Genomic DNA, 27,406 nt, shown 5'->3' on the forward strand with positions numbered 1-27,406 from the left:
TCTTCTCCGTATGGATCATGGCTGCTGATTTCACATATAGCTACAAGAGCGACGATGACTTTTAAGTTCTAAGGTGAATTTTAAATGGCTGCTAAGCTCCAATCTCAACAACCTTATTTCAGAGCCCAAGGGGCTCTACCTTTAAGGACCATTTACTTTGTGTTTGCATCAGTGACCTCAACAGCTGACCCCCCTCTTCCACTGCTTAAACGGAATCTTGGCGGAAAGATTTACTATAGGAGGACTGCTTTTGTCTGCTGCTGTTGAGAGCACTTGACTGAGACGGTTGTGGCTGTTGGCTTGTTGAATAGGCTGTTATTCTTGAGCGCTCTCCTGTATACACTGAGGCTGGATGTAAACATCATATTGATCTGTTATGTACTAGTGCAGTGGAAAAATAAATGACTCACTTAGCCTACTAACTAGCTAACTAACTAGCTAGCTAACTGTCTTTCTGATCTTTCATCTCTCCTGTATTTACTGTAAGTAGAAACTTAGAATCACCATCAAAACACCACCAAATCCCCAAACGCCAACCCCACCAGTTTAGCCTCTGTGCTATTGTCCAGAGAGTGGCCTCTGCCCCTGTCATCTCAATGCAGCAGGATCTGCGACCATGATTACACACTTCAGCCTGGACTCGGAATGGAGCCTGCTGCTTTACACTGAATTAGTTTCATTCCCTCTGACGACTTGCTATCATCCCTTTGTGGATTAAATCTTTCAAATTATTTATGCTTGCTGGGTCTTTCAGCTAGAACACTGTCAGCGAAGGTCATGTAAACATTGGGAGTTATGTTTGTTGGGTCATGGAGAAGTCAACCTCTGTGCAGGATTTTGCTCATCACTGATGTTTTAGGGCTGGTACCAGATGCAGAGTTGCCATGCCATCATAATGGATATGGCATATAAGATGGAGTGAGGCACTTGAAAAAAATGGGTCTCCTGATAAGAAAATGTAATGTTTTAGATTGTTCACCTGAATTAATTTGATTTCAGCTAAGTGAAATAAACTGAATTTGATGAAGCAGAATAGAGAAGCTTCTTATTCTGACAGCTATTTTTTGCCACATGATCCAAATGTTCAAGTTGTCAACATGATGATGGATGTTTGTGGGGTCTCCTGGTGCAACCTCCTGATATGTATCAAATCATCATCCATTGACGGCTCTGTGGAAAACATTTGATGAAAGTTCCACCCTACTTCAAAAAAAAAAAAGGGAAAAAAAAGTCTATCCATGCTAGCTTCTGGTCAACAAATAAAATTTAACATTTCCAAATGCAGGTGTGATTTAATCTAGTGCATTAAGCCACTTAAATTGCACAAAACATCATTCAAATACAAAGTAAGAGCTACCAAGGATGGCGTGGCAATATTTTCAACAGTGAGTCCTGCTCTTGACTGTAGCGGTAGATATTTTGGCCTCTGAAAAATGCATTGGCGTCCATTATATCAATAATGGAAAGTATGCTAAAACAGATATAGTGTGTGTGTGTGTGTGTGTGTGTGTGTGTGTGTGTGTGTGTGTGTGTGTGTGTGTGTGTGTGTGTGTGTGTGTTGATCATGCAGTCATTTTCAAAAGTAAGAGACCACTGCAAATTTGGATATGACTGTCAACTCAGCAGCCGTAGGATGACATCAGGACCATGTGCAGTGGTCTTTTTTCCAGAGCTGTAAATCATCACTGGAACTAAGTATATGCTCGTTTCAGGTTGCAGGATGGTTTGTGACCATCTTTGTGGTTTCAAGACTGAAATATGGAGGACCTTCAGGAAGAACAACTATATTGGCCAATCCAAAGGTAATTACACTGCCTGTGAGCACATGAAAAACAGACCGATAAGTAGGTGTGTGAAAAATAAATATGCCATTCTGACTGGCATGAGGCTCGACAGGCGCCAATTAGATGGCGATTTCCTCTTCGCAACAGTAGGAGCTTTTCTTCACCTTCCAGCCTCCATCTTGCAGTGGTCTATAGGTTGAAGACAGAGGTATGTGTAATAGCCATCATGATCAAATAATCCCTCAAACCAATGCAGAATACATATGACCAGCCAATATGTAATTTGTCTTTCATTGTTATTCACACCATTCAATTTCACTTTAGAGGCACCTGTTTCATTTGTGAGTGATGTGTCGAATTACTTAATCTTATACTGTCGTATAACAGTAATCTGGACCTTGAAAATACAGGGGGTTCGTTTAATGCTGATAGTGGATTTCTGTTGTTATTTATTTTCAGTGTGAACTGACAAATAAAAATCAAGAAAAAAAAAGGCCGCACTTTGCATGCAAATGTGTTCATTGCAATAAACATGTTTGTATGTAAAATGCTGCCTTTTTTCTTCTTTAATGTAACATATACAGTAAGTTTGTCCAAGCGCTCTGAAAAAAGACATACTGTAAGAGACTATGTGAAGCCTGCTCCTTTACCACACAAATAAAATCAATAGGCAAAGACAGCATATTTTTTATAGGCGGCACATGTTGTATGTGGTTTGTAATTTTCTGTTGGAGTATTGTTAGGGTGATAATATTAAAAATGGTGTGTGGGAATCCCTCCCTGGGATTGTGGCCACTGGATGTAATTACTCACCGTAAGAGGAGCAGTAATACGTTCTCAGTTCTGTGGCTGCCCATTGTTACCACAAGCTAATAATATTAAAGAAATTAAGCAACCAGGAAGGAGAGGCATTAGCTCAGCAGCCTGTTCCTGGTGTGTGTTCAAGCGTAATTCAAAATGTAAGCCCTCCTCTTACGTTTCTTTACATTCATATGCTTTAGAGGTTCCGGGAAAGAAAAGGATGAAAATAGTTCAATCCTACCTCTGCAGAAATGACATTTTCATATCTAATCAAGAGAATAAATTAATAAATAAATGCCAGCGGAGAGACAGAACAAGCCGTATTACGGGGGACAAGAGGATCATGATATTTGAAAGTAATTTAAAACCCAAACTTGCCCGCAGAGTGCAGCGGATGGGCAGTGTGCGGTGTTCAGTGCTGCTTGGCCCCCCTCAGCACAAAGGGGGCTTGCTGCCAGGCCTCTGGCCGCTTGTCGCCCCACAGAATGGCATTAGATATGCTGGAGGCACCTCGGCATGGTGGGCATATTGATCATATGCCAACCCTGACCGAGGCTCAGCCAGGCTGATTGAATATCTTGAATTTATTTCTCTAAGCCCCCCCCAATGTCTTCGAGCAGCCTACATGCATTACCAGGCTGCTCTCGGTATCGTAACATTAGCTGGACGTCTGAAAACACCCGTGTCAGGACTTTAGTGTTTCTATCGGTTGCTCACTACAAAATGGACCCTAAAAGCAATCCAGTGGTGAGTGTTTGCGATGGGGCATGTATATGATTTGTGTGTCCGTGTGTGTGTGTCCGTGTGTGTGTGTGTGTGTGTGCGTGTGTGTGTGTGTGTGTGTGTGTGTGTGTGTGTGTGTGTGTGTGTGTTACGGTCCCCCTCGGGGCCCTTCATGCCATTGGTCATCTACTCTCCATGCAAAACAATCTCCATTCAGCACATTATCAAAATGGTCCATTATGTGTTTCTTTTTTTCTCTTTTTTTTCACAAATGGCTTAACAGGCTGCAATTAACAGGCTGATTATTCCAGTTCACGAGTAGTTGGTCCCCTCCAGCATGCTAATGTCTACACACACAGAATGTTACAGCTGTCAAATATAGGTGTAGACTACTGCATGCTTAAAAATGAGTCAATATCAACAACCTTCATATTCTTAGAGAATGGTTCAATTATTCCTCTTAGAGACATACGGATAAAAAGGTAGCTTTTCATTCTAATGTTTGCCTGACAAAATGTATTGTTATTTGTTCACTCACTGTGTAAATCAGTGTTATTAAGTCATATCACTCATATTGTATAGAACAGTGCAGTCATCATTCTCTGTGTTGTTAAAAACATTGCTCATACTGTACTCACGCTATGTAAGAGAGTGTGCTCTCAATGGTCCTTGTGCATGACTTCTCTTATACATGGTGGTCTCTTATTGGAAATGACAAAATTATCATTTTATATTCAATCTTGACTTTTTTGTGAAAGATAATTGAGATTAAGGTTAGATGAACCTCATCATACTCAGTATAGTATACATATAACTCCCTACACTCTCAGTAAAGAACCATTCTCATTGTCATAATTGTTTGGGTACAATCTCATAACCTAAAATGACAAGCTAATAGTATTATGCTTATGAAATAGCTTCTACATTAATCAGGTGAAACACTGCCCTCTGGTGTTATGAGAGCCACAATAACATGTAGCAGATCACATTCAACGATGAAGTGTCACCGAATCTGCAATTTCTACTTTGTCTATTCTGTTTATGTGGATAATCATCTTGACTTTTCTGTAATACTGTGGGATTCAGGAGGCAAAACAGGATGTTTTTTTTAGAAATGAGGCACATTTTTATTAACAAATGACCTTTTCAGTTCCATGGTGAACAAACAAAACACACACACACATGCACGCACGCACGCACGCACGCGCGCACCGCACGCACACACACACACACACACACACACACACACACACACACACACACACACACACGCACGCACACACACACAAATGCCACATCCATAAAGTTCTGATGCTGGCAGGAATTCACTCACATTTATCGTTGCAAACAGGTTTAGCAAAACTCAGTGAGCCAGGGTCTGTGATAAGAAAGCCAACAGGGGTTCAAAAAATATCGAAAATATTCCAAGCCTCTCCATGTTGTCTGTCATTTCCCTTGCACACCAGCAGAGACATTTTGCTGAGCTTCCCCTTGACTGCCTCTGGAAGCAGACAACAAGCCTCTAGTCTAAAGAGTTGAATAATACAAACAATATCGGCTAACCTACAATAACAACAACAATAACAGCAACAATAATAATAATAATAAAAATAAAAAGATACAAACGGACTTTTCTCTCTTGGCTGCGCGATTAATACATTTTTAAATAGGAGTCTTGATAATTGCACTCATTAATAACCTCCAGTGGTGTGATCTTCTCTCGTGCGGTGGCGCTCATCAAAGGTGGGTGTCAAACACATCTTCCCCCCGAGATTGCTCTAGAATTACTACAAAGGCAGACAGGCAGGGCACCCATTTAGATTTAATCTATTCTGTAAATATGCTATTGCATTTTGTGTGTGTGTGTGTGTGTGTGTATGTGTGTGTCTGTGTGTGTGTGAGAGACAGGGGGGGGGGTGGGGGAGAGAGAGAGAGAGAGAGAGAGGGAGGGAGAAAGAGATAGATAGAGAGTGGGTGTTTACCTGAACCACGCATTGGTTGCTGAGACACAAGAGGGGGAGGAAAACTTAGGGAACGTGATCGTGGACTAGCAAACTCGTCAAAGTTCACAGACATCGTCCGCTTACGACATTCAACAGCCAGGCTGTCTTGGCAGGCCTTGTGACAGTTCACACCACAAACTAGAACATTAGAGAGAGATGGAGGAGGTTACATACATCTCCGTACAAACACAGACCCACCCAAAGAGATCAGAGAACAGTTTAAAAAGAATGGCAGGCACACAAACCATACCTCTACATTTGTATCTTTGCTTGTAAGGTCCCCAAATCTGAAAAAAGAAAGCGATGGGGCGGTATCACTGCATTTGAAATGCAAAACATGTGGACACATTACATTGACATGCCATGGTGTTTCATCACCATAAGCGCACACTTGTTTACCAGCGGTCTCTGGAAAGAACATTTCAAAAAGGGAAACTGAGGTTTTCTACCTGGGAGGGGTCTGAAACGAATGCGTAAAGAGGAAGTTGTGGGACTCTCACACCCTGCACTCTCCAAGCCAGTACAGCTAGTGCTACCACATCTAACACCACCCACAGTACTAAACAAGAAACAACAACTGCACGCGCCCCTCTCGCCAGGCTCAGCCTGTCTGCATCTACCTCATGGTTGTTGGTCTATTCAGTGGTTAAAATGTATGCCACTTACTCAACAGTTGAATGGTTGATTAAATGGTTTGGCTGAGGAGTTGTACTGTTAAGGACCCTCTTCACGTAAGGGGGTGAATTAAAAAAGGCGTTTAAACTCCTGTGTTTAAATGTGTTTAGACTCACCACGCCTGAACAGTGGTCACAGCGAGTGGGCTTGATGCTGTGAACCTCCACAAATGTGTGGACGAAGCCCATCTTGCCACTCAGCTGGGAAATGGCTTTGTTAAAGTACTCAATCATCTCCTCTGGGCTAATCATCCCATCTCTGGTGAAGGAGACAACAGATGTTAAATACGAGCAAGAGAAACGTGTAAAACATCCATTGGGAGGGAGACACGGCAGAGTGTGTAGAGAAAGGGAAGAGTGAGTGTAGAATAGGAAGTCAGGAAGTGACAGAACAATAGAGTGATCAGCATGGTCAGAGTGAAATAGGAAATGTGTGTTTGTTCGGCTCTCACTCGTTTTTGTCCACATCATCAAACTTGTTGAGGAAGGGAAAGTTGTGCTTGATGCTCTCAAATTCCTCCTGAGAAATATGCCCATCTCCATCTGTGTCAAAGTTCTTGAACACTGACTGCAAAATAAAGACACAGTTTCGATTCATCTCCTTTATAAAAAGAAATGGCTTTTGCCGTGATTACTGTACATTTAGCAGGCTGTTTCATTCTAACTAGTCAATAGATGTTAACTGGACTTTGAGTTTATACTGTAAATGTACATATGTATCTGAGCATACCTCCACCATCTTCTCTATGTGTTTGCCTGTTAGGGCAGGGTCAGCTTTTGATTTAACCGAAGACCATTCCTCAATGACAGGGGTCTGCGTCGGCGCGCTAGAGACGGACATCTATGCAATTGAAATGACAGCAACAAAGACAGTCATCATCCCATCACTGTCAAAGCACACATACACGGTGCAAAAACATCCAACAAGTGTTGTTTTCACTTGAATCTGGCCCAAGATAAACAGAGAGAGAGAGAGAGAGAGAGAGAGAGAGAGAAAGGAAAGAGGCAAATGATGACCTTGCGAAATGTTAGCTAAAATGTGTCACAATTTTATCCTGTGATTATAGTGGCCCTGGTAACTAACATGTTACACAGCCGGCACTATCTTGCCAAGCTTTATCCTTGCTATCTTGCTATTTACAACTCTATTTGCATTTTCCATAGCACAGCTGTCCAGTCCAAACACTTCAGTCCATTCAAGCAAATAACCTTACGATGGTCATGTTGTTAGTGCAACACTCCACTCACCCAGTCGGTCATAATTAACAGATAATGCCGTGCTACAGTGTATGCAGTCGGAGTCTTGGTACTTACTGATCGTCCAGCTTTACGAGGCTCTCTCTGCAGCGAAAGCTGATAGATGTCCTCCTCTGTGTGATATTGAGTTAGTGACACCTAGAGACAAACAAAAATAGAAAACCCCAAACATAAGCCCAAACAGGCACATTTATTCTCATTATTCACCTCAATTGCTCCTGCATCAGCCACCCATCGACGTCAAATGAACTGAAAGCACGCCTCGACATTTACGGAGCGCCACTGGAGCTAAAGGGCTTGGGCCCCGCTCATGGAGTCTCCCAGCAGGAAGCACATTAACTGATAAACTGCGGTTCATTCCTTATGCTGCTAAGCAGCTTTTGGATGAGGGTGTCTGATGTCTGGGAGCTGTGAGTAAATGGCCCTGTGTGCGGCGCACCATGAGCAGGTTGAGCAGGTCCTTCCTCTCCGTGATGCTCGGCGGGGTGGTCTGGATCAACGCCAGCTCCTGGAGGATGCTGTAGAGCTGCTGGGTCTTGACCAGGTTGACCCGGCTCTTGCCGCGGTCGACCCAGTCCGGCAGGGCCACGTGCACGGCAATCAGGTCCTTCAGGTGGACACCGAGGATGGGGAAGCGGAAGCCCTCGCACTCGGAGAAGCGCTGGCGGTAATGGCTGTAGTTCCCACTGGATGTCACCACATCCACTAGACTGTTAAAAACCTGCGACACACAAACACATTAAGTTGCAGCAAAACATGAAAAGGACACAGGCCGCATAGATATAAACAGCAGGCCTAACATACAGATATGAAGTGCACTCACAGCACCAATCCTCACTGTGATTGATTTCCCCGCGTCCACCCTTAGCAAAGTGTGAAAACGGCTCAAATGGACTTATACTAATTGCCTTGTCTTTTTCCTCCAAGTACGAAACTTTTGTGTCCTGCAGGGCCTGTGTGGGCTGGTGTGTGACTGTTACCTTGCGGTCCTCGCTGCTAATGAGGGCCTGGGTGTCTTTGAGACGAGAGATGGAGCTGTGGCTCAGTCCGCCCACCACCGCCATTAACGTGTTAAAGTTCTGCAGATACAGCAGCTCCTGCGCACACACAGAGAGAGATACAGACGCACACCCACACATGCACATACACACACACACACACATACATGCATGAACGCGCATGCGCGCCCACAGACACAGACACACACATTTGCGCGCACACACACACACACACACACACACACACACACACACACACACACACACACACACACACACACACACACTTAACTTAGAAAAGCTTAATAGAAATGCACAAATTGAATGCTACAAGGTCATCACCGGCCCATGCTTAAACACACGGTTTTAACTACAAGTGCAGCCTGTGTGACGTGGCTCTCCGGGCCGGTAGAAAAAGAAAAAAGGTCCCACAGTCCTGTCTAATGGCCTGCTCAGTTCCACTCGGCTGACCTTGGCCACTTTGATGAAATGAGAAATAACCGCTGCTCTCTGCGGGGCCGTTGGCTTGCTTAACACCATCAGCTGGATCCACTGGGACACGCTGTTAAAGAGGGTGATGAAGCGCTCCAAGATGGGGTTATCCACTGTGCAGCCGTGCATCACAAAGCTGTGGTAGTCCTGGAACTGACACACACAATGCATAGAGGTTACGCAGGCCATTTGCCCGGCAGCATGTGCAGTTACTTGACTTGCATGGTTACGTACGAGCGTTGTGTGTACAGGTCGGATATTGTAAAAACGGCCCTCCCTCTCTCTTTCTCTCTCTTTCTCTCTTCCTCCCTCTCTCTCTCTCTCTCTCTTCCTCTTTCAACCACCCACACATACTCTAGGGATAAGATGGATAACAGTTGGTTTACACACACACACTCAAACAAACAGTTCCATACAGCTCTACACATGCTTGTGGCGTCAACATTGTGAAAACTCATCTCACCAGGATCTTACAGAAGGATTTGTACTCCAAATAAGTGAAGTGCTCTGCGAGCTCAGAGGCTTCCAAGTGATCGAACAGAAGGGACGTTTTACTCTTCTTGGAGAGGGTCTGGGTTTGGTCACTCAGCTGCCTTCTCCATGAGTACGAGGGCCTGGAAAACAGATGCCTCATCATTCATCCGTGTGCCACGCCACGTCATTTGTTTGTCCTGCGCTCAAATAGCAGTGTGAATCACTCACTTCATTAAGAGTGAAGGACAGATAGGGCACCAACTGTCACACGCTGAAAGATGAGTCAACAAAGACAAATCTACCCACAAATGAATATATTTGGCGAGTCTTTGATGACGTAAAATCAAACATGAAAATCTGATGAGAAGAAACGTGGGAGCAGCAGACATTTAAATGGGAAGATGCGTATCAGGCGTCAAACAAGACTCACACGCTCTCAATGTCAATCAGTTGACTGAGGTGGTCATTTCCATTTGCTGTGAGAAGGTCTCTGAATTCTCTGATCTGATTGGCCAAGTCTGGGTTCAGATCAAACTCTGCTGGAAACTCAGATATCCAATATCTGAAAGACAAAAAAAAGCTTAATAAAGAATAAGATCCAGCACACATTGTAATGTCTTACATAATTGTATTACATTAGGTTTTTGTTTCTCTAATTTGGACTGAGATGACAGATGAGATGAATGCTAATGTGACATAATTTCCTCGTGCATTACATTATCCTTGCTTACTTGATGAGATGGCAGATCTGCAACTGCCGACTAAGGGAGCAATCTGCTTCCTGTGACCTGTTGGGCTGTTAAGGCTTCATTTGAGGCAGGCTTGGTGCAATCGTTAGGTACAGTACTTGTGCTTTAAGTGTATAAATATATAAAGAGGCCCATTACTTAAGCAGTGGAAAGCATAGAGTAGGGCCTGCAGCTATGTTTGATTTCAAAGGATACTTGACCAAGAGGGTTTTAGCCAGGTCTGCAGAGGATAGGTACCAGGAATGCATCATGAGGAACATTCTGGTGAGAGAAACATCACCTGATGGTCCATCAGCTTCTGTGGGAGATGTACATGTGGGAAGGGAGGAGGCCAGAGACATCAGATAAGAAGCTATTGTAGCACAGTCTGGACTATAAGTCTAGTTGCTGGCCTAACAGTTAGTTACAAGGACTGTCCGAACTGACCGAAAACTTTGATGGAGGCCTCCACCAGCTCGTCCACGGTTGCAGACTGATCCAGTGTCCCACTCTCCATCCTCTGCGGCTGAATGTTTCACACTGCAGACGACACGTGGAAGAGTGAGGAGTCTGAGTAGTCAGCCACGCGGAGCAGATGATGCAAAATTCATAATTTGCCGGAGGTGAGAATGGGGGCAAAGACTATGGTACATGGTACATTAGCTTTCAGTTACATTTACTCTGCAGTGCATGCATGTATGCATTTTCACAGGATGAGTATGAAACATTTAGAACAAGAGTTAGTGCAGGACATGTGTGGGACACACTCCAATAGGGATACTTTGGTTACACTAAACTTGAAGCTATCTACATAAGAGTAATACTGCCATAAATGTGTGATAAACACAAAGGTTTATGACAACGCTTCAGTCATTAAGTGTCTTTTTGTCGTCATGACAAGTTAGGGTTAGAAGTTAGAGTAAGGGCGAGGGTCCATGTGTCATAACAGTGGCATGTCACTCTTATGTAGATACATTCAAGTAAAGTGTTCCCTATACTTCTTCCATCACAGATTATTCTGGAAAGATTTGGGATATGTTACTCTAACATCACAGCCACAGTCAGAACATGTGGGCACTTTAAAATCAATTTTGTTAAAGGATTGTATGTTCACCAAACTGTATTCACCAATTACAATTCAATGAAAATATTTGTTTTTAAATGATTATAGACAGCTAACATAATATGAAAATATACTATAATGTCTAATAAGATTACATGCATATGTTTCAATCTCCAAAGCATCTTACCTCCTATGAATAAGTCAACATCTGGAACTGTTGAACATCTGGAAATCCCAAAGCTCACTTTACAAGAGGTTCAGCATCATGGTTTATGTCCTGATGAAAACTTTTCCTCCCTTAAAGAAAATATTCAACAGACGTTCAGAATGAGCTGTGTATGTATATTCCTGCCAAACCACTTTCTTTCACCAGAATGCCCTGGCTGCACCTCGTGAGAACATCTGTCTCACATGATTTCCTCTTCTAAGCGATTTCGACTACTCAGACTTCCTGTTTCTAACGTACCAAACACTGTGGTGGAGTGAGATCATCACTCCCTCTTTCTCACTCTCTCTCTATATTCCTCTCATAAACACCGACCACCATATTCTGGACATGCACACACATACTACACACACACACACACACACACACACACACACACGCATGCACGCACGTGCACACACACACACACACACACACACACACACATACACACACTCACACGCATGCACGCACACACACACACGCACATGCACACATAGAAGGAAGGGCGTGAACAGAGTGCTTGTGGCTTTTTTGTTTTTTCCCAGTAGCACTTTCTGTTGACCCGGGGAAGCTTAAAAGTTCAGCCTCAGTGCAACTTTAATGATTGCCCAGTACAATTTATACAAATCATCAAACACATCCGATCATTATCTGTGAACCAAGACTGCATAGTATCCATCTCCCTCACAGAAAGGTCAACCATAGCGATTGCTATAGTATAGACTGTGCTGTATTTGACATGAGGAACATTAAAGCTCTCTAGTAAAGTATGAAAAAGGGAGAGAGAACTGCGACAGCTTTGCTGCCTCCAGCGTGCGATGGTATGATAGTCACCTCATGTTGACAGCCATGATTGCAGAGCTACAGTTATTAGTTACACAAATTAAAGTTCTGCATATTGCCTGTTACAGTTATTAGTTACACAAATTAAAGTTCTGCATATTGCCTGTAGTGGAACTACCCAACGTGAATGGCATTTAGAAATTAGGCTGATTTTTGGATGCTTTTAAACGTTTTTTATTTTATTTTATTTTATTTCATTTTGTCTTAAGAATCCCTCTTGTCAAGTGTAATACTTACATGAATACACATCATGTAAATAATTTGCCTACATTTAATTCACAAATAGCAGAAATGGTACAGAACTGAAATGGTTACTATATGAAAGGTGACATCATTATATAGGATAATATACTACATTAGAAATATGTTATTGGCCAAATTTGAAAAAAGTCTGTGAATTCATATTATGCTCATTTTAACAGTGCACACAATGACAGTGTGCTACTGTAAGGTGAGGCCCTTGTCTAGCTGGAGCAGCTGTAGTAATGTGCTTTGCCTCCATCTAGTGGTCAGATTTTACTAAGTCCACACTCTCCCCTCTGATGGACTCCCCTCTTCCTCCAAGCTCGGGTCCTCTACCCTGGGAGCTCTTGTGTTCCATCTATACTGTATGTCCAGCTAGTTCACCATTACCAATGTTTCAGTCTGTATCCACGGGATCTTGGTTTGGTCATTCTCTGCCAAGATCCTCGGAGCTGTTTTGACTGTGGGACTTCCAGCTTATACTCGTCGGTACAGATGTTCCTGTACACTATCCCAGCCACTTGGTTATTATATGGCGCTTCATGCATGTCCTGCCCTGATAGCATTCTGCACCCCACTGTTATGTGCTGTACTGTGTCAAGGGCTCCTCTACACAGCCTTCCCTGCACCTTGGGTCTTGCTTGGTGGGGTAGACCCTGACCTCCACTGATCTTATATTCAGGACCTGTTCTTGTGCTGCCATGATCAAGGCCTCTGTGTTGTCTTTTCAGTCCAGCTTTGTTTAGCCACTGGTAGCTCCATCCTGCAGTCTGTTACCATAACTTTGTGATGATCTGACTTAGAGGTTTCAGTCTAGGTGACTGATGAGAGCATCTCCTTGGCATCTCATATGAAGTATCTATCTATCAAATGATCTATCTATTTATCTATCTATCTATCTATCTATCTATCTATCTAGATACAGTATATAGATGTAAAATCCATAACATATAATATAAATAGTTTTGCTATTGCCATCTACTGGTCTGGCATGGTATTGCAGTTCTGGATACAGAAGCAGGCAATAAGCAGTGAATTTAATCATAAATGTAGTCTTTCATTGATCATAAAATCCTCATCCTGAGTGTCCTGCTGTTGACTTGATTATCAACATCACATAAACCGACAAATCAGAAAAAAATCAGGTTAGTACCTATACAACAAATTACATTTAGGCTAGTCCTCCTCTTTTCTTGAGATACAATGCTTAATTAAAAAAAATAATCAACCGTAGTCAAGTAAAACCGTCTTCTGAAACTCAATCTGATAATGTAGGCTACACATTTTACAATTTCTGTATTTCTTTCTGTAACCCTATCTATCTTTTCCAAAAAAAAAAAAAAAAAGCCCATTGTTCCTCTATCCATGTCAGCTATCCTTGGACAGGTCTACATATTTGGTTGATAATATGCTTTGAGTGTCCATGTTCATTTCTTTACTCGTGACTGATGTGCTGTGTGGCTAGGGCTGATTGCCCCTCACTGACATTCACAGAGCATGCCTCTAAAATATCATGGCCTTTCAGATGGGTCAAGTGTAAAAGGTCCAGGTTCCATAGATGTGTTGGACATATGACCCTGGCTGGCCTATCGTGTGGGTTCTGAGAGCTACAATCTCATTGACTGTCGCCTACACTTCATGTAACATGATTTTTCACATACTCATTCAATATTCATATACATACATTGAATATACACATAGGTCTGTAAATATATATCATGTTTACTTTAACTGTAGGGGTACTCGGAAGCAAAACTGAACTAGTGGGTTTAGAACCGCGTCTCGGATCCATTCTGTCTTGGCCCGTGCTACACCTTTCCAAGTTTCCAACTTTCAGGAAAATCGGGCCGGTACTTTCGCGTTATCCTGCATACAATCAGACAAACCGGAGCTATTGACGGAGGTAGGCTAGGCTTAATTCAAATTGAGAATCTAACATGAATAAAAGTGAGCAAATTCACATTTTTAAAATAGTCAAAAAATCTGCCAAAAAAGTTTGATCATTCTTAATGAGAAGAAATGTTATTTAATAAAAAATGTTTTCAAAATGTAGGATTTTGTTTGTGTGTTGCTCTCATTTGAATGTTATAGAGAGAAAATGTAGGTTATTTAATTATAGCACTTTTATCCCACATTTTTATTGTTGCAATTATTGCAACTACGATTGGCTGTAGGGTCGTCTTCTTACCCCGCCTACTTATAAATATTAATGAAGTTGGTAGGCTATTAAAGTCAACTGTCTTGACAGTACGGTTGGGTACCAGCTTAAGTAGGCTACAGTCAGCCTGTTCTCTGTGTTTCCCTCTGGTCCGTGTTTACATTAACCCTCCAAGATGTCGAAGCCGCTGTCAGATCACGACCGGAAGAAGCAGATTTCGGTGCGTGGCCTCGCTGGAGTTGAGAACGTGACAGACCTCAAAACCAACTTCAACCGCCACCTCCACTTCACGCTGGTTAAAGACAGAAATGTTTCCACAAAGCGGGACTATTATATGGCTCTCGCCCACACCGTGCGCGATCATCTGGTTGGCAGATGGATCAGAACCCAGCAGCACTATTACGAGAAAGACCCCAAAGTAAGTCATCAACTAAGAAAAAGTATTTCATTCTTAAAATCATGTCAGTAAGGAGAAGTTTGACTAAGAATTGCATAAGTGGACAATCTATTTCCCCCCCATTAATTTTGACCTCACTGTGGTCCATGAAGTAAAGTGCAGTGTTCATATGTCAATTTGTTCATTAACATATATTCTAGCTCTAGAAACCCAGAAATGTCTTGATGTCTTGGTAACTGCAGATTAAATCTGGCCTTTGAAATGCCACAAGCCTGTCTGTGACCCATGCCCTTTTCATACATCCCTCCAGACTTGAGAAGCATGACTTATTTATAAATGCACTGCTTGAGGTGAACAACCCTAGATATACGTCTTGAGAGCAAGAACACTCCTTAAACAATCTCAAGATGTTGTCCTCAGGATCATTTACCCCAGGTCCTCTTGCTCCAATCCAATGCCCCCCCCCCCCAGCCAAGACATGATATTCTGTACACGATGGACCAGGATACAGTTGTTTATATGCACGTTGCACGTAGTTACCCTCGACTATTTAGAAATCATGTGTCAATTTTATTTGTGGGAATAACATTTTGAGTCAGTGTGTAACTGTGATAGAGGGGCTTGGAACTATGCCAAAGAGTAAGACCCTCTAGGAAGAAAGGTCATAAGTTATGACCCTCAAAGAAAGGTCATGGTTGAAAGCTATACTCAGCTCAAGGTTGAGCAGTCATTTACCATGAAACAGATGTCAGATATCAGACTTATCTGACCACACTGAACTGCAATGTCAGCTGTATGCAGCCTATAGCATTTGGAACTAGGATCCTGTCCCTATGTTTTTAGCATTTCACCCAAAGATCTCATACAGAAATCATCAATGTCTTAAGCCAAGGCTTCTTTTTAACAACTTAATATTCACTGCCTCAAATAGCACATTTTTTTTTCATGCAGACATTCTCAATCATTGACATTATCCTGTAGATGTGCATCAGTGTCCCTCTGAGCTTGTCATCTTTTTGGACATTGAGGATCCACGCATGGCTTGTGCTAAATAGCCTTGTTGAGTTCAGCGTGATACAGTTACCAACATAGTTTAGTTTGCCAGCTGTGTTAGTTTACTCTGCTGGTTCACTACTACGCTACACAGCAAAGTTTCAAACAACATTGGTATGTAAGGCCTTGCAGATGCCATGCACAAGATGACAGATGAATAGTTATTGAATGCTGTTGTCACAGTGTGCTGCCATGTATGTATGTGTATATATATATACATACACACACACACACACACACACACACACACACACACACACACACACACACACACATATATATATATATAAACCAAATAATGCTTCATACAGAGATTTTTTATTTCCTTACATGAATAAAGCTTTCTTCATAACTGATAACTACAGTAGCACAGTCACCTAAGACATAAAACCAGACATCTGGCTGGAGAATTGACTTTTTGGCAAAAAGAAAATTGGTTTACATTTCATATCGTATATACCATAATATATGGTTGGCATCACTTCATAGTCACTGCAGAGTTCTAATCATCGTCTATGTAACCTTTGTGAGTGACCCCCAATGGGGTTATTTTTACTCCAGTCAAAATGCCACTGTTATGTAATACCCCTGACCTTCCTCTCCCCCCGTCTCTCTCTGTTCCTGCCGTCTCAAACACCAACGTCGAGAAAGCTTGAAATGTCAAAGATTCATGTCTCGGGCTCCCTCTGTCTGAAGAGACTTATAATAAACACCATTGCCATAAGCCTAGATATTCACTTGACGGTCATTGGATGTGGCTGCAGACTGGGAGTTCATGAGCGCACTGTATAGTCCTCGCTCCTGAGAGCTGGTGCACTCGCTCGAGCCCTCTGGATGAATTCCCTTGAGGCTGATAATGTAACAAGTAGACAGATACAGAGATGGCCTTGTGTGTTTGAGACGGCGAGCGATATCATTGAAAATGATCGTGGCCTTCTGTCTGTCACAGGGGGTGTTTTTGTCTCTAATAAAGTAATAAATCAGATGTTGGAGCAGGAAGTGTGAGCTGGCAGGATATTACAGGGTTGCTATCCCATGGCACACAGACAAACTCCCGTGCAGTCAATTTCTTGTGACTCTGAGGGACTTTCACTTTCTCCTTCCACAATAAGAAAGATGCTCAGATATGTTTGCAGCACAAAGATACTGTGCGCCATTGCTATATAATATAGATAGATATGTTATAAGCAATGTTGAAATATCCTCAATCCTGTTATTATAAAGTGGCTGCCTTGGCAGTTATCATTAAAAAAAAAGAACTGGACCAAGACAGGCACGTGCAAACCCATTTACGCTAATAGAATAAATCATTTTGAATTTATGTCAGAAAGGCAGTTAGTTATCACTAAATATTATTAATTATCTGAGGATATGAAAGAAACTAAAATGTCAACATGGTTCAGTTGAATTACTTAATTAGGAAACTTGCAATGTCAATGCCTGACAGTTACTTTTGCATGTTGTACACGGGGGGGGGGGGGGGGGGGGGGTGGTGCAGGAGGAGGATGGACTGCTGATGTCTGTGTGATAGTATTGGTGTGTGAGGCCTCACGGTATTCTTCCTCCTCTGTCTTCATCCCCATTAGCGTGTCTACTACATCTCCCTGGAATTCTACATGGGCCGCACCCTGCAGAACACCATGGTGAACCTTGGACTGGAGAATGCCTGTGATGAGGCCATGTACCAGGTGAGCATCCCCAACGTGTCTCCTCCCGTCGTCAAATGATGTAACATTGGCCACTGGCCAGGGGGGTAGAGGGCTGTGCATAACTCTGACATTTTTTTTTCCAGCTTGGTTTGGAGATGGAGGAGCTGGAAGACTTGGAGGAGGATGCTGGTCTTGGAAACGGTGGCTTGGGTAGACTGGCTGGTAAGTTGTGTTCTCTATGTAAAGAGAAGGGGGGAGAAGTTGAAATTGTATAGTGAGAAGTGTATAATTGCTGTTTAGTTCATTTTGGTTACTCTATTTTACGCACAAGAGTGCAAGTGCTTCCACTGATGTGGTTTCTACGGCCTCATCTGTTTTCAGCTTGCTTCCTCGACTCCATGGCATCCCTGGGTTTGGCTGCATATGGTTACGGTATCCGTTATGAGTTTGGAATTTTCAATCAGAAAATTGCACATGGCTGGCAGGTAAGTGGTGGCTGTCTCCTTGACTTTCTACAACGTGCCATTTTAAATTGCTTGTTTGGACCACGATTGGCTCATCCGTTCCATAACTGACAGGTTGAGGAGGCCGATGACTGGCTTCGTTATGGCAACCCTTGGGAGAAAGCTCGTCCAGAATACATGAGGCCAGTGCAGTTCTTTGGCAGGACAGAGCACCATCCTGATGGCGTGAAATGGGTCGACACCCAGGTGAAGTCACGAAAGCATGAACATGGCATCCTCATTATGGATGCCCATTTACAGAATGACTGGTGAAGGCATGTGTGAGTTTAGTAATAGGAGGATTGAGACCTGTGTTTTTCTACCATACTAACAGGTGGTTTTGGCCTTGCCATACGACACCCCTGTGCCAGGATACAGGAACAATATTGTGAACACCATGCGTCTGTGGTCTGCCAAGGCTCCCTGTGATTTCAACTTGAAAGACTGTGAGTTAATATCTATGCAGACGTGTTATTTCTGATATTTAAGCAAACATGCGTGTTAATCCCAGATTTCTGTGACCGGCATGTATTTTCTGTGTCAGATCAAATTGTGTGTGTGTGCGTGCGTGCGTGCGTGCGTGCGTGCGTGCGTGCGTGCGTGTGTGTATGTGTGTGCGCACACGTGAATGTCTCTTAATTTGGAATCTGACGCCATTTTCTTAGGATGTGTGCTATGCTGTCCCATAGCTGATCCTAAGGATGCTGATCTGTACTCAGCTCTGAGCCCAGCATGCGGTTGGCTGCATGTGCAGGTCGGCTGAAAGTGTGGAGTGTGCTATGTTGTACTGCGGCAGGCAGCACATATTGAGAGGACAATAAGGTACCTTGCTATGTTCATCTCCGTAGTAAGGCCTCTCAAACATCCAGTCAGAATCGAGCTGCCTGTCTAACTCTCACAGGCAGGAGACTAATCAAATTGCCGTGTGGGCTACTTACAAACTAGAATTGACTTCCGAGTTGTTGATATACTTCTGAACATTCTGAAATATGTGATTTAAGGCGGTTTGCCTGTTTGGTGAAGAATAAAGAGCTCCCCAGCTCTCTCAGAAAGGCAATTTGTTATGTTTATGAAGGAGAGGATTGAGAGAGGCAGAGCCTCTGGCATGAGTCATGGCAGCTCTATCTGTCTAGATGTGCTAATATTACCTTTCTGTCTACACGCTTAGAGCAGCAGTTCAAGTGCTCACCTTAACAAAGTGAAATCAGAAATCACACCTTAGTCCTGATGAGGCTTGAACTAAGTTAATCAAATTTGTGAACATGACTCGTGTGGTCATGGATAACCATGTACTGTAATGCATTATTATAATTAGTGTTTTTATATTACTATTATCTTCTTCTTCTTCTTCTTCTTCTTCTTCTTCTTCTATATTATTGGACTGGATTGGACTCGGCATATAGTTCACTCCACTGCTTTTTAGTCAGATTACTGCATGACTATCAATTGCACATTTCAGGGTCCATAAAATGAATCACACATTATGCAAACATTTTAAGCTTGGATAAGCCACACATCACCTGACCCGAATGTTAGTATTCGAATGATTGTCCACTGTGGGAAATCCCTTACATACTGTATACTGTAGGTGTAGGACTCTGTCCTAACCTGTCCTGTGTATATCTGAAATGTGTAGTGCATGAAAAGGTGACTTGCAGAGAATCCACAGATACACAATATACAGTATATGGCTCCATTGTGGTGTAAACTGACATGTTGTTTGCTTTTTTATTGAATAGTCAATGTTGGTGGTTACATTCAGGCTGTGCTGGGCAGGAATGTGGCAGAGAATATCTCCCGTGTCCTGTACCCAAATGACAACGTAAGAATTGTTATGCTTACACACACACACACACACACACACACACACACACTCTCTCTCTCTCTCTCTCTCTCTCTCTCTCTTGCTTTGACATATTTGGCATAAATCCTACACAGACAAGATGTCGTATTAGCATTTTAAATAATGTCACATGTGTTGTTCCTGTTCCTGTTCCAGTTCTTTGAAGGGAAGGAGCTACGTCTGAAGCAGGAGTACTTTGTGGTGTCTGCCACCCTGCAGGACATTGTCCGCCGTTTCAAAGCCTCCAAGTTTGGCAGTAGGGAGATTGTGCGTACTGACTTCAGTGAGCTGCCTAAGAAGGTAAGATTACTCACTGAACTTCCTCTGCCCCGGGGTCTTTGAAATAGATCACAATTACAGCTATTGTTAATGTGTATCTGTGTGTCTGTGAGTGTGAACCATTTGTTCTGCCATGTGTTCAGTCGTTAATGTAAACAAAGTTACAAAGTAATAAACCATTCATCATGGATGGATAGCTGACCAGTGAGCTTCATCAGTTTGCTCACACTCGTCAGCCTAAGAGACAGTAGCGAGCTCTGCAAATACATTTGAAATTGAGTGAGCACCAAACTCTGCACTGCCTCTGTGCTTCACTCACTCATGTTCTATCATGTTGTCCTATGCCCTCCCATGTGCAGGTGGCCGTCCAGCTGAATGATACTCACCCAGCCCTGGCCATCCCCGAGCTGATGAGAGTGCTGGTGGACGAGGAGAAGTTGCCCTGGGATAAGGTGAGAACTGCTTAAGACTTGTAGTGTTAGGCCTGATTTATGATGAGACCTTTTGGAGGTACCTCCAGCTGTAGTATTTCATTTTGCCATGGAGAAAGTGATTTAGATTCAATCCTTGATGTTAAATTTGTTTTTTTTTGTGTGTGTGTGTGTGTGTGTGTGTGTGTGTGTGTGTGTGTGTGTGTGTGTGTGTGTGTATATTTGGCCAGGCCTGGGAAGTCTGCGTGAAAACATGTGCCTACACTAATCATACAGTCCTGCCTGAGGCCCTGGAGCGCTGGCCCATTGATCTGTTCCATAACCTGCTGCCTCGCCATCTTGAGATCGTCTATGAGATCAACAGGCGCCATATGGAGGTGAGTCTGTATAACTGCACAGCCAAAGCAAAGAAGACTTCACATATGATTTACAGTATGTTCTTATAGATGGGCTAATAATTCCAGAATGCAAAATAGGCCCATATTTCTAGAGCTTTATGAGCAGTTGAAATGATTCCAAACACTTACATTGTTCTCTTCAGCGTGTTGCATCCAAGTTCCCTGGTGACAATGACCGCTTGGCGCGTATGTCTCTGATTGAGGAAGGAGGCGGGAAGAGAGTAAACATGGCTCACTTGTGTATTGTCGGGTCCCATGCAGTCAATGGAGTGGCCCGCATTCACTCTGACATCCTCAAAGCAACCCTGTATGTGGAAAAACACACACACACACGCCATTACACCCATTATAACATTGCACAGACGTCGTTAAAATGATATTTTAATGTTGGTGCTGTCTGTGCAGGTTTAAGGACTTCTATGAGATGGATCCCCATAAGTTCCAGAACAAGACCAATGGTATCACTCCCCGTCGCTGGTTGGTCATGTGCAACCCTTCACTTGCAGAAATCATTGCAGAGGTAAGGGTCTCATCTTTAAAACACTATTGTTTATCTGTTGGAGGAAATGCTGTATATTAAATATTTTGTTTGGTTTGTGAATGTCAGAAAATTGGAGAGGACTACATCCGTGATCTTGACCAGTTGAGAAAACTTGAGAAATTTATTAACGATGAGGCTTTCATCCGTGATGTTGCCAAAGTCAAACAGGTAAGGCCCTCAGAAAATTCTCATGTTCTCAGGTGAGTTTGGATGTGATTACGAGTCAGTAAGTTCTAGTAAGTAGATTAATAAAGCACCATACCTCTTGGTCAACCTCGTAGGAGAACAAGATGAAGTTTGGCGCTCACCTCGAGGAGCACTACAAGGTTAAGATCAATCCTAACTCCATGTTTGACATCCAAGTCAAGAGAATCCACGAGTACAAGAGACAGCTGTTGAACTGCCTGCACATCATCACCTTCTACAACCGTGAGCAATCCATTCATCTTTCATTTTTCAATCCATTCATCCCTTGTTATACCCATTTATTGTGTACTGTAAGTGTTACTGGAGCTCCATGGGCAGTTCTCATTCTTCTCAATGGGCTCTCCTGTGCTGTTAGCTTATGTGTGTGTCAGTGTATGTTTCAGTGTTTCTAATTATTATGTAATGTTATGTAATGTGTTGTCTGTCATGTCCATGTCATATGTACTGGGTTGCTTTGATGAGTCCAAGACAAATTTCCCCATGGGGACATTAAAGTATATTCTATTCTATTCTATTCTATTCTATCTTCATCTAACTGAGCACTGAGTGTTTAGTCTGATGCTAATGATTAATGAACAGCCTTGATTATTGATACTGATTATTTACTGATCTCCTCCAAAGGTATCAAGAAAGAGCCCAATAAGGCATGGACACCAAGAACTGTCATGATCGGCGGAAAGGTGCTCTACCTAACTTTTGCATGTTTAACAGGAGTAGACTGACAAAATAAATAGTTGTGAAAATGGAATTACAGTAATTGAAACATTCACTTGAAAATTGAATTGAAAAGACACTTTGTCTTGTAATTTTATGTGACTTTGCAGTTGAATTCTAGTAATTTGCCAGCCTTTTCCTTGATGTATTTTCTTGAACTTAAGTCGTATAAAATAGATGACAGATTGAGGTAAATGAGATAAAAAGTGGCTAGTGTTAGTTAAATAATCTAGAACTCTTATTGTGTGAAAACAACTGCCACCATAACTGAACAAAATAGAAGATGGAGAGAGTCTCTCAATAGATTTGTCTTCTTTTCGTACAGCACATATTGGCATATTTATGAAAATTTTTTAATATTAGTTACACTTTTAAGAAAACACACAGCACCCTCCACATTTATTGGCACCCCTGGTAAAGTTAAGTCAAAAGAAGTAGCAACAGAATGAGCGATTTTGGTCTTACAATGAAAACAATGAGGAAAAATCCAACCTTGAAATCCAAACATATCTAATAAAGAAATATCAATACAAAATCCCTCCAAATCATTCTTAGGTCCTCAATTGCATTTTTCTCTTGGGCTCAAGAGTCTTGGGTTTTTCTATGGAGTTCAGATCAGGAGACTGAGATGACCATGGCAGAAGCTTCGTTTTGTAAATCACGCTTGTGTTGATTTGGACATTCAAATATGTTTCTCCCACTTATCTTTTTATTTATCTTGGAGTTGAGGTTCCAAGGACCTTCAGAATGACAGCCCTGCAATATCAAAGTCCCTCCACCATATATGTCCTAAGGCTGTGTAATAGTAATTCTCTTTTCATCTGACCATAGATCACAATTTAGGCAAAGTCCCTGTAGCATTCAGGATTCAATAACTTCAATTTAATAACTTTGCACTGAGCACAGAGCTCTAGTCATTGTGAGATGAAGATGAATACCACACAGTAATATTTGATACCAACTTTTTAGCCAACTTTACTAGGGATGGCAAAACATATTTTATGTTTTATTTATCCTTTATTTTTACCTCGTGAGTCCCACTGAGATCTTACTGTACATCTCTTTTTCAAGGGAGCCTTGGGGAGCCCCTGAAGGTATTGCACTACACCTGAACATTTGATTTAGTTTTTAACCAGTTCTATTCTATTTGCTTGCTTGTGTTAGGCTGCACCTGGCTACCACACAGCCAAGATGATCATCCGTCTCATCACTGCCATTGGTGAGATAGTCAATCATGACCCTGTTGTGGGTGACCGTCTGAAGGTCATCTTCCTGGAGAACTACAGAGTCACCCTTGCTGAGAAAGGTACATGGCTCTGCTTTATTACCAATTAAGGTTATGTTTTCACCCATGTGTGTTATGCTCATGTTATAGTTATGATCATGGTATTTGAGATCTACAGTATATGACTACATAGTTTAAAAAAATAATGGTTTCAAATATTGTCAGGTAGTTTGTTGTAGCATGGACCAAGAAAGAACCCATCAAGTTCTATGGTGCGAATCTGACTCAACGTATCAGAGTACCTGCATGAACAACGTTCAAAAGAGCGCCTTCAAAATTGTTCACTGTTCTCCTTTCCCCCCAGCCGTTCCTGCTGCCGACCTCTCAGAGCAGATCTCAACCGCGGGCACAGAGGCGTCTGGCACCGGCAACATGAAGTTCATGCTGAACGGTGCCCTCACCATTGGCACTATGGATGGTGCCAATGTGGAGATGGCAGAGGAGGCTGGCATGGACAACATCTTCATCTTTGGCATGAGAGTTGACGATGTGGATGAGATGGACAAGAAGGGGTGAGTTGGAAATGCATAAACACATATGCTAGACACTAGAACATTTCATCTGTTAAAGCAACACTAAAGAGTTTTTCGTACCTTGAGATAATGTTTCCAAAATCACTTCAGCAGTTCATCAACTCGTAACAGGGTGAACGGCACTTCTGCTTTCACTTCGCGGCATAAGAAACATAAGAAACTAAAAATGTGACTTGCTTCGATGTCGCAATATATCATACTTACATTTAGTCATGCAACATACTCTCTACATTGTCTGTGGACATCGTTATTTGCTAGCGTTCGTGCGACAGAGGAAAAGTGTTTTAGTGTTGCTTCAAAGGAGACAGAGTGGAAACCATTTTTGTCTTGGTTTTGATTCATTAGGTTGTGCATAACCAAAGAGGTATCATGAACATGAGGCATGGTTGTGCCCTCCTTCATATGAAAATCTTGAACTTAGAAATAGTAACTAAAGAATGGGCGAATTAGAACAAACCATTTCAAATGCTTTTCAAATGCGATTTCAAATATCGCAAAGCCATTGAAATTCAGTTGGGGTTGCCAAAGAGGGTGTCATTTAGTCAAAAGGACCATTTCAATACCCAGCCTAAATATAAGGTTTTGATTAGGCTTCTGTGCTGTCATCTATGCTGTTGGTGGTCGTGCCTTTTTAGTAGTTAGATTTCTAAAGCCTGTTTGTGTAGCTGATATTTTAAGTCGGAGGGATGGGTTGACATGGCCTCTTGAGACCGACAAACAAAAAGATTTGGTCATCCTTGGCCCTATGGTTCGCGAGATATTCGCAGAAAACTGTGTGCAGCCCACCCTCCCTTTCGGCAATAGATCAAAATGAAAATCAATGGTTCCGTGTCATTCTTGTGGGGCTACAGTACATGCCTACTAAGTTTCATGCAGCCCATTTTTTCAGAGTCCTGGGAATCACTGACACAATGACAGATAAAATACTGATACTGAGAGAAAAAACACTATGGGTGCCTCTCAACATCTCTCCTCGATGCTCGATCCGCGAGGGTCGTTTCCACTGATCTATTACTAACACTAGATAGACTATCCCGTTGTTGCCGCCCCATCATTCTTTATCTAGATCAGTGAGGACGAGGATCAAGGAAGGAAGGGAGGGTGTATAAAACACCAAATGAGAGGCACCCTATGTCCACTGCATCGCTTGTACAGCGGTCATAATTACTGGTGTTCCTCAAGCTCCCGCAGCAGTAGTGTTGCACTTTGCTTCCATCTGGTGGTCATACTTTTTATTGCGTTAAATTAGCAATAACACTGAAGGTAGATGGACTTTCAAAAGAAATTGATTAGCTGAGTGTGCTAAGTGTTTTTATTGTTTCATACAGTTACAATGCCTATGACTACTACAACCGCATCCCAGAACTGAAACAAGCCATTGACCAGATCGCCAACGGTTTCTTCAGTCCCAAGCAGCCTGATCTCTTCAAGGACATTGTCAACCTACTAATGCACCATGACAGGTACTGAGCCAGACACATTGTAACCTAATCAGTATCTGTGGGTATGATTTCAAGTACTTTTACTATAAACACGCACACTGACACACACACACACACACACACACACACACACACACACACACACACATATACAAATGCACACATGTTCAACCCATTGCCCTAGCCCTGAACACACACCTGATTACCTTCATGGTTGATTTATTTTGCATCCAGTTAAATTAATTAAATGAATGTTCCAGTAGATGGTCAGAAACATGTTTACATATAACTAACTCAAAATCCAGATTACCTTAATAGATGATTCCCTGCTAATTGTCTCCAGTTCGATGACCCAGTATCTGATCAGAAACATGTTTATTTTCTGCACAGATTCAAGGTGTTTGCTGACTATGAAGACTACATCAAATGTCAGGACAAAGTCAGTGCTCTGTACAAGGTTAGTGTGAGATTGTATCTCTCTCTCTCTTTCTCTTTCTCTCTCTCTCTCTCTCTCTCTCTCTCTCTCTCTTTCTATGTACCTGTATATTTGAATTTCTCATGCTTGCTGTCCCTTCTATGACTCTGCAGAACCCCAAGGAATGGACCAAGAAGGCGATCTATAACATTGCTGGCAGTGGCAAGTTCTCCAGTGACCGCACCATTGCCCAGTATGCCCGAGAGATCTGGGGCATGGAGCCCACGTTGGAAAAGATCGCTGCTCCAGATGACCCTAAGTAAATGCCTTGCTCTCAAGAGTCTCCTGCCAAGCATAGCACTTTGGAATTGTGAGGAGATTTAAAAATGGAACATCAGAGAGAGAAAAGTGTTAATTAAGCTTATTGAGGAATTCTCTTAAGTTCTGAATAAAAGCCTGCATTGCTGTGTTCCTCTGCTATTGTCAAGTATACAGCCATACACTTATGCTTTTAGACTCACCCTCAACCCAGACATGCTAGAAGCAATATATCCAATAGTATCAGAGCCACCAAGAAATGGATACATTTCACCATCTTTCTATTTTATGATGTACAATAAATGACATCACAAAAACAAGACAGTTTGGTGTTACTCATGGTATTACTCTAGGTCCTTAATGAAGTCGCATAGTCAGTCAGGTGGGTAGAACACTGCCTTTTATTTACCCTTCTGAAGAGTGTGTCTTACTCTGATCAGTTTACCCCATATGTACAAGATGTTTTTGTATGAATGTATTGTAATCTGTTGGAAGCTTGGGAATCTTGTTTGAACACAGGCATATCACCAGGGCCAGAAACACCTCAAAACTGTCTGCCAAGCAGTCATTGTGCCCAACTGAAGTGTATCGTATTTTTCAAGAAACTTGTATTAAACTACTATAAACACTTTCCTTGTTGATAGACTTTGCACTTTGCCTACCATTTTACCATTTCAAAGGTAATAATGATTCTGTTATTTGTTCCTAGCCTGGAAGAACCTACATGAACCTGTTAGCACAACTGAATTTTCTCTGCAGGTGTACGTTTCCCAAAATCATAGTTAGCAACTACCAGGTGTTTAGGAACGTAATTAGCATTGGGGGGGACAAGGAAGAGGTCTGTGCCGTGCGTGCCAATTCTTTTTTTATATTAAGAAATCAAGGGGGGCGAATAAGTCACACAAGAGATAAAAACCTATTGCTGAAGTTTTAATGGCCCTCTGTAAGA

The 27,406-nt window shown here is 42.3% G+C and overlaps 2 protein-coding genes across 3 annotated transcripts; one reads left to right on the forward strand and one right to left on the reverse strand.

The window, feature by feature from the left end:
* Positions 1-4,416: 4,416 nt before the first annotated feature.
* rasgrp2 (RAS guanyl releasing protein 2 (calcium and DAG-regulated)) lies at positions 4,417-11,564 on the reverse strand. 2 transcript variants are annotated; one of them, XM_062536724.1, is made up of 17 exons: positions 11,464-11,564; positions 11,185-11,294; positions 10,382-10,474; positions 10,151-10,253; positions 9,938-9,994; positions 9,637-9,768; positions 9,196-9,346; positions 8,712-8,885; positions 8,223-8,339; positions 7,682-7,963; positions 7,300-7,380; positions 6,716-6,826; positions 6,438-6,553; positions 6,103-6,244; positions 5,562-5,598; positions 5,291-5,449; positions 4,417-5,095 (listed from the first exon to the last, which is right to left on the reverse strand). In XM_062536724.1, the coding sequence occupies exons 3-17, from the start codon at positions 10,449-10,451 to the stop codon at positions 5,046-5,048; spliced, it is 1,782 nt and encodes a 593-aa protein (XP_062392708.1). In that variant the 5' UTR covers positions 10,452-10,474; positions 11,185-11,294; positions 11,464-11,564; the 3' UTR covers positions 4,417-5,045. The 2 variants fall into 2 exon arrangements, with proteins under 2 accessions (XP_062392708.1, XP_062392709.1); XM_062536725.1 differs by lacking the exon at positions 11,464-11,564 and having other exon boundaries at positions 10,382-10,504; positions 11,185-11,409.
* A 2,972-nt stretch (positions 11,565-14,536) lies between these two features.
* Positions 14,537-27,088, forward strand: pygma (phosphorylase, glycogen, muscle A). Its single transcript, XM_062536726.1, has 20 exons — positions 14,537-14,867; positions 17,486-17,587; positions 17,692-17,770; positions 17,930-18,033; positions 18,127-18,258; positions 18,386-18,497; positions 19,791-19,873; positions 20,051-20,194; positions 20,533-20,625; positions 20,835-20,981; positions 21,146-21,309; positions 21,408-21,522; positions 21,610-21,711; positions 21,825-21,972; positions 22,372-22,430; positions 23,629-23,770; positions 24,054-24,261; positions 25,611-25,745; positions 26,115-26,181; positions 26,313-27,088. The coding sequence occupies exons 1-20, from the start codon at positions 14,625-14,627 to the stop codon at positions 26,460-26,462; spliced, it is 2,529 nt and encodes an 842-aa protein (XP_062392710.1). The 5' UTR covers positions 14,537-14,624; the 3' UTR covers positions 26,463-27,088.
* The last annotated feature ends 318 nt before the right edge of the window (positions 27,089-27,406 follow it).

The sequence above is a fragment of the Sardina pilchardus genome, chromosome 5 (genome assembly GCF_963854185.1).
Source record: "Sardina pilchardus chromosome 5, fSarPil1.1, whole genome shotgun sequence".
NCBI classification, from domain to species: Eukaryota; Metazoa; Chordata; class Actinopteri; order Clupeiformes; family Clupeidae; genus Sardina; species Sardina pilchardus.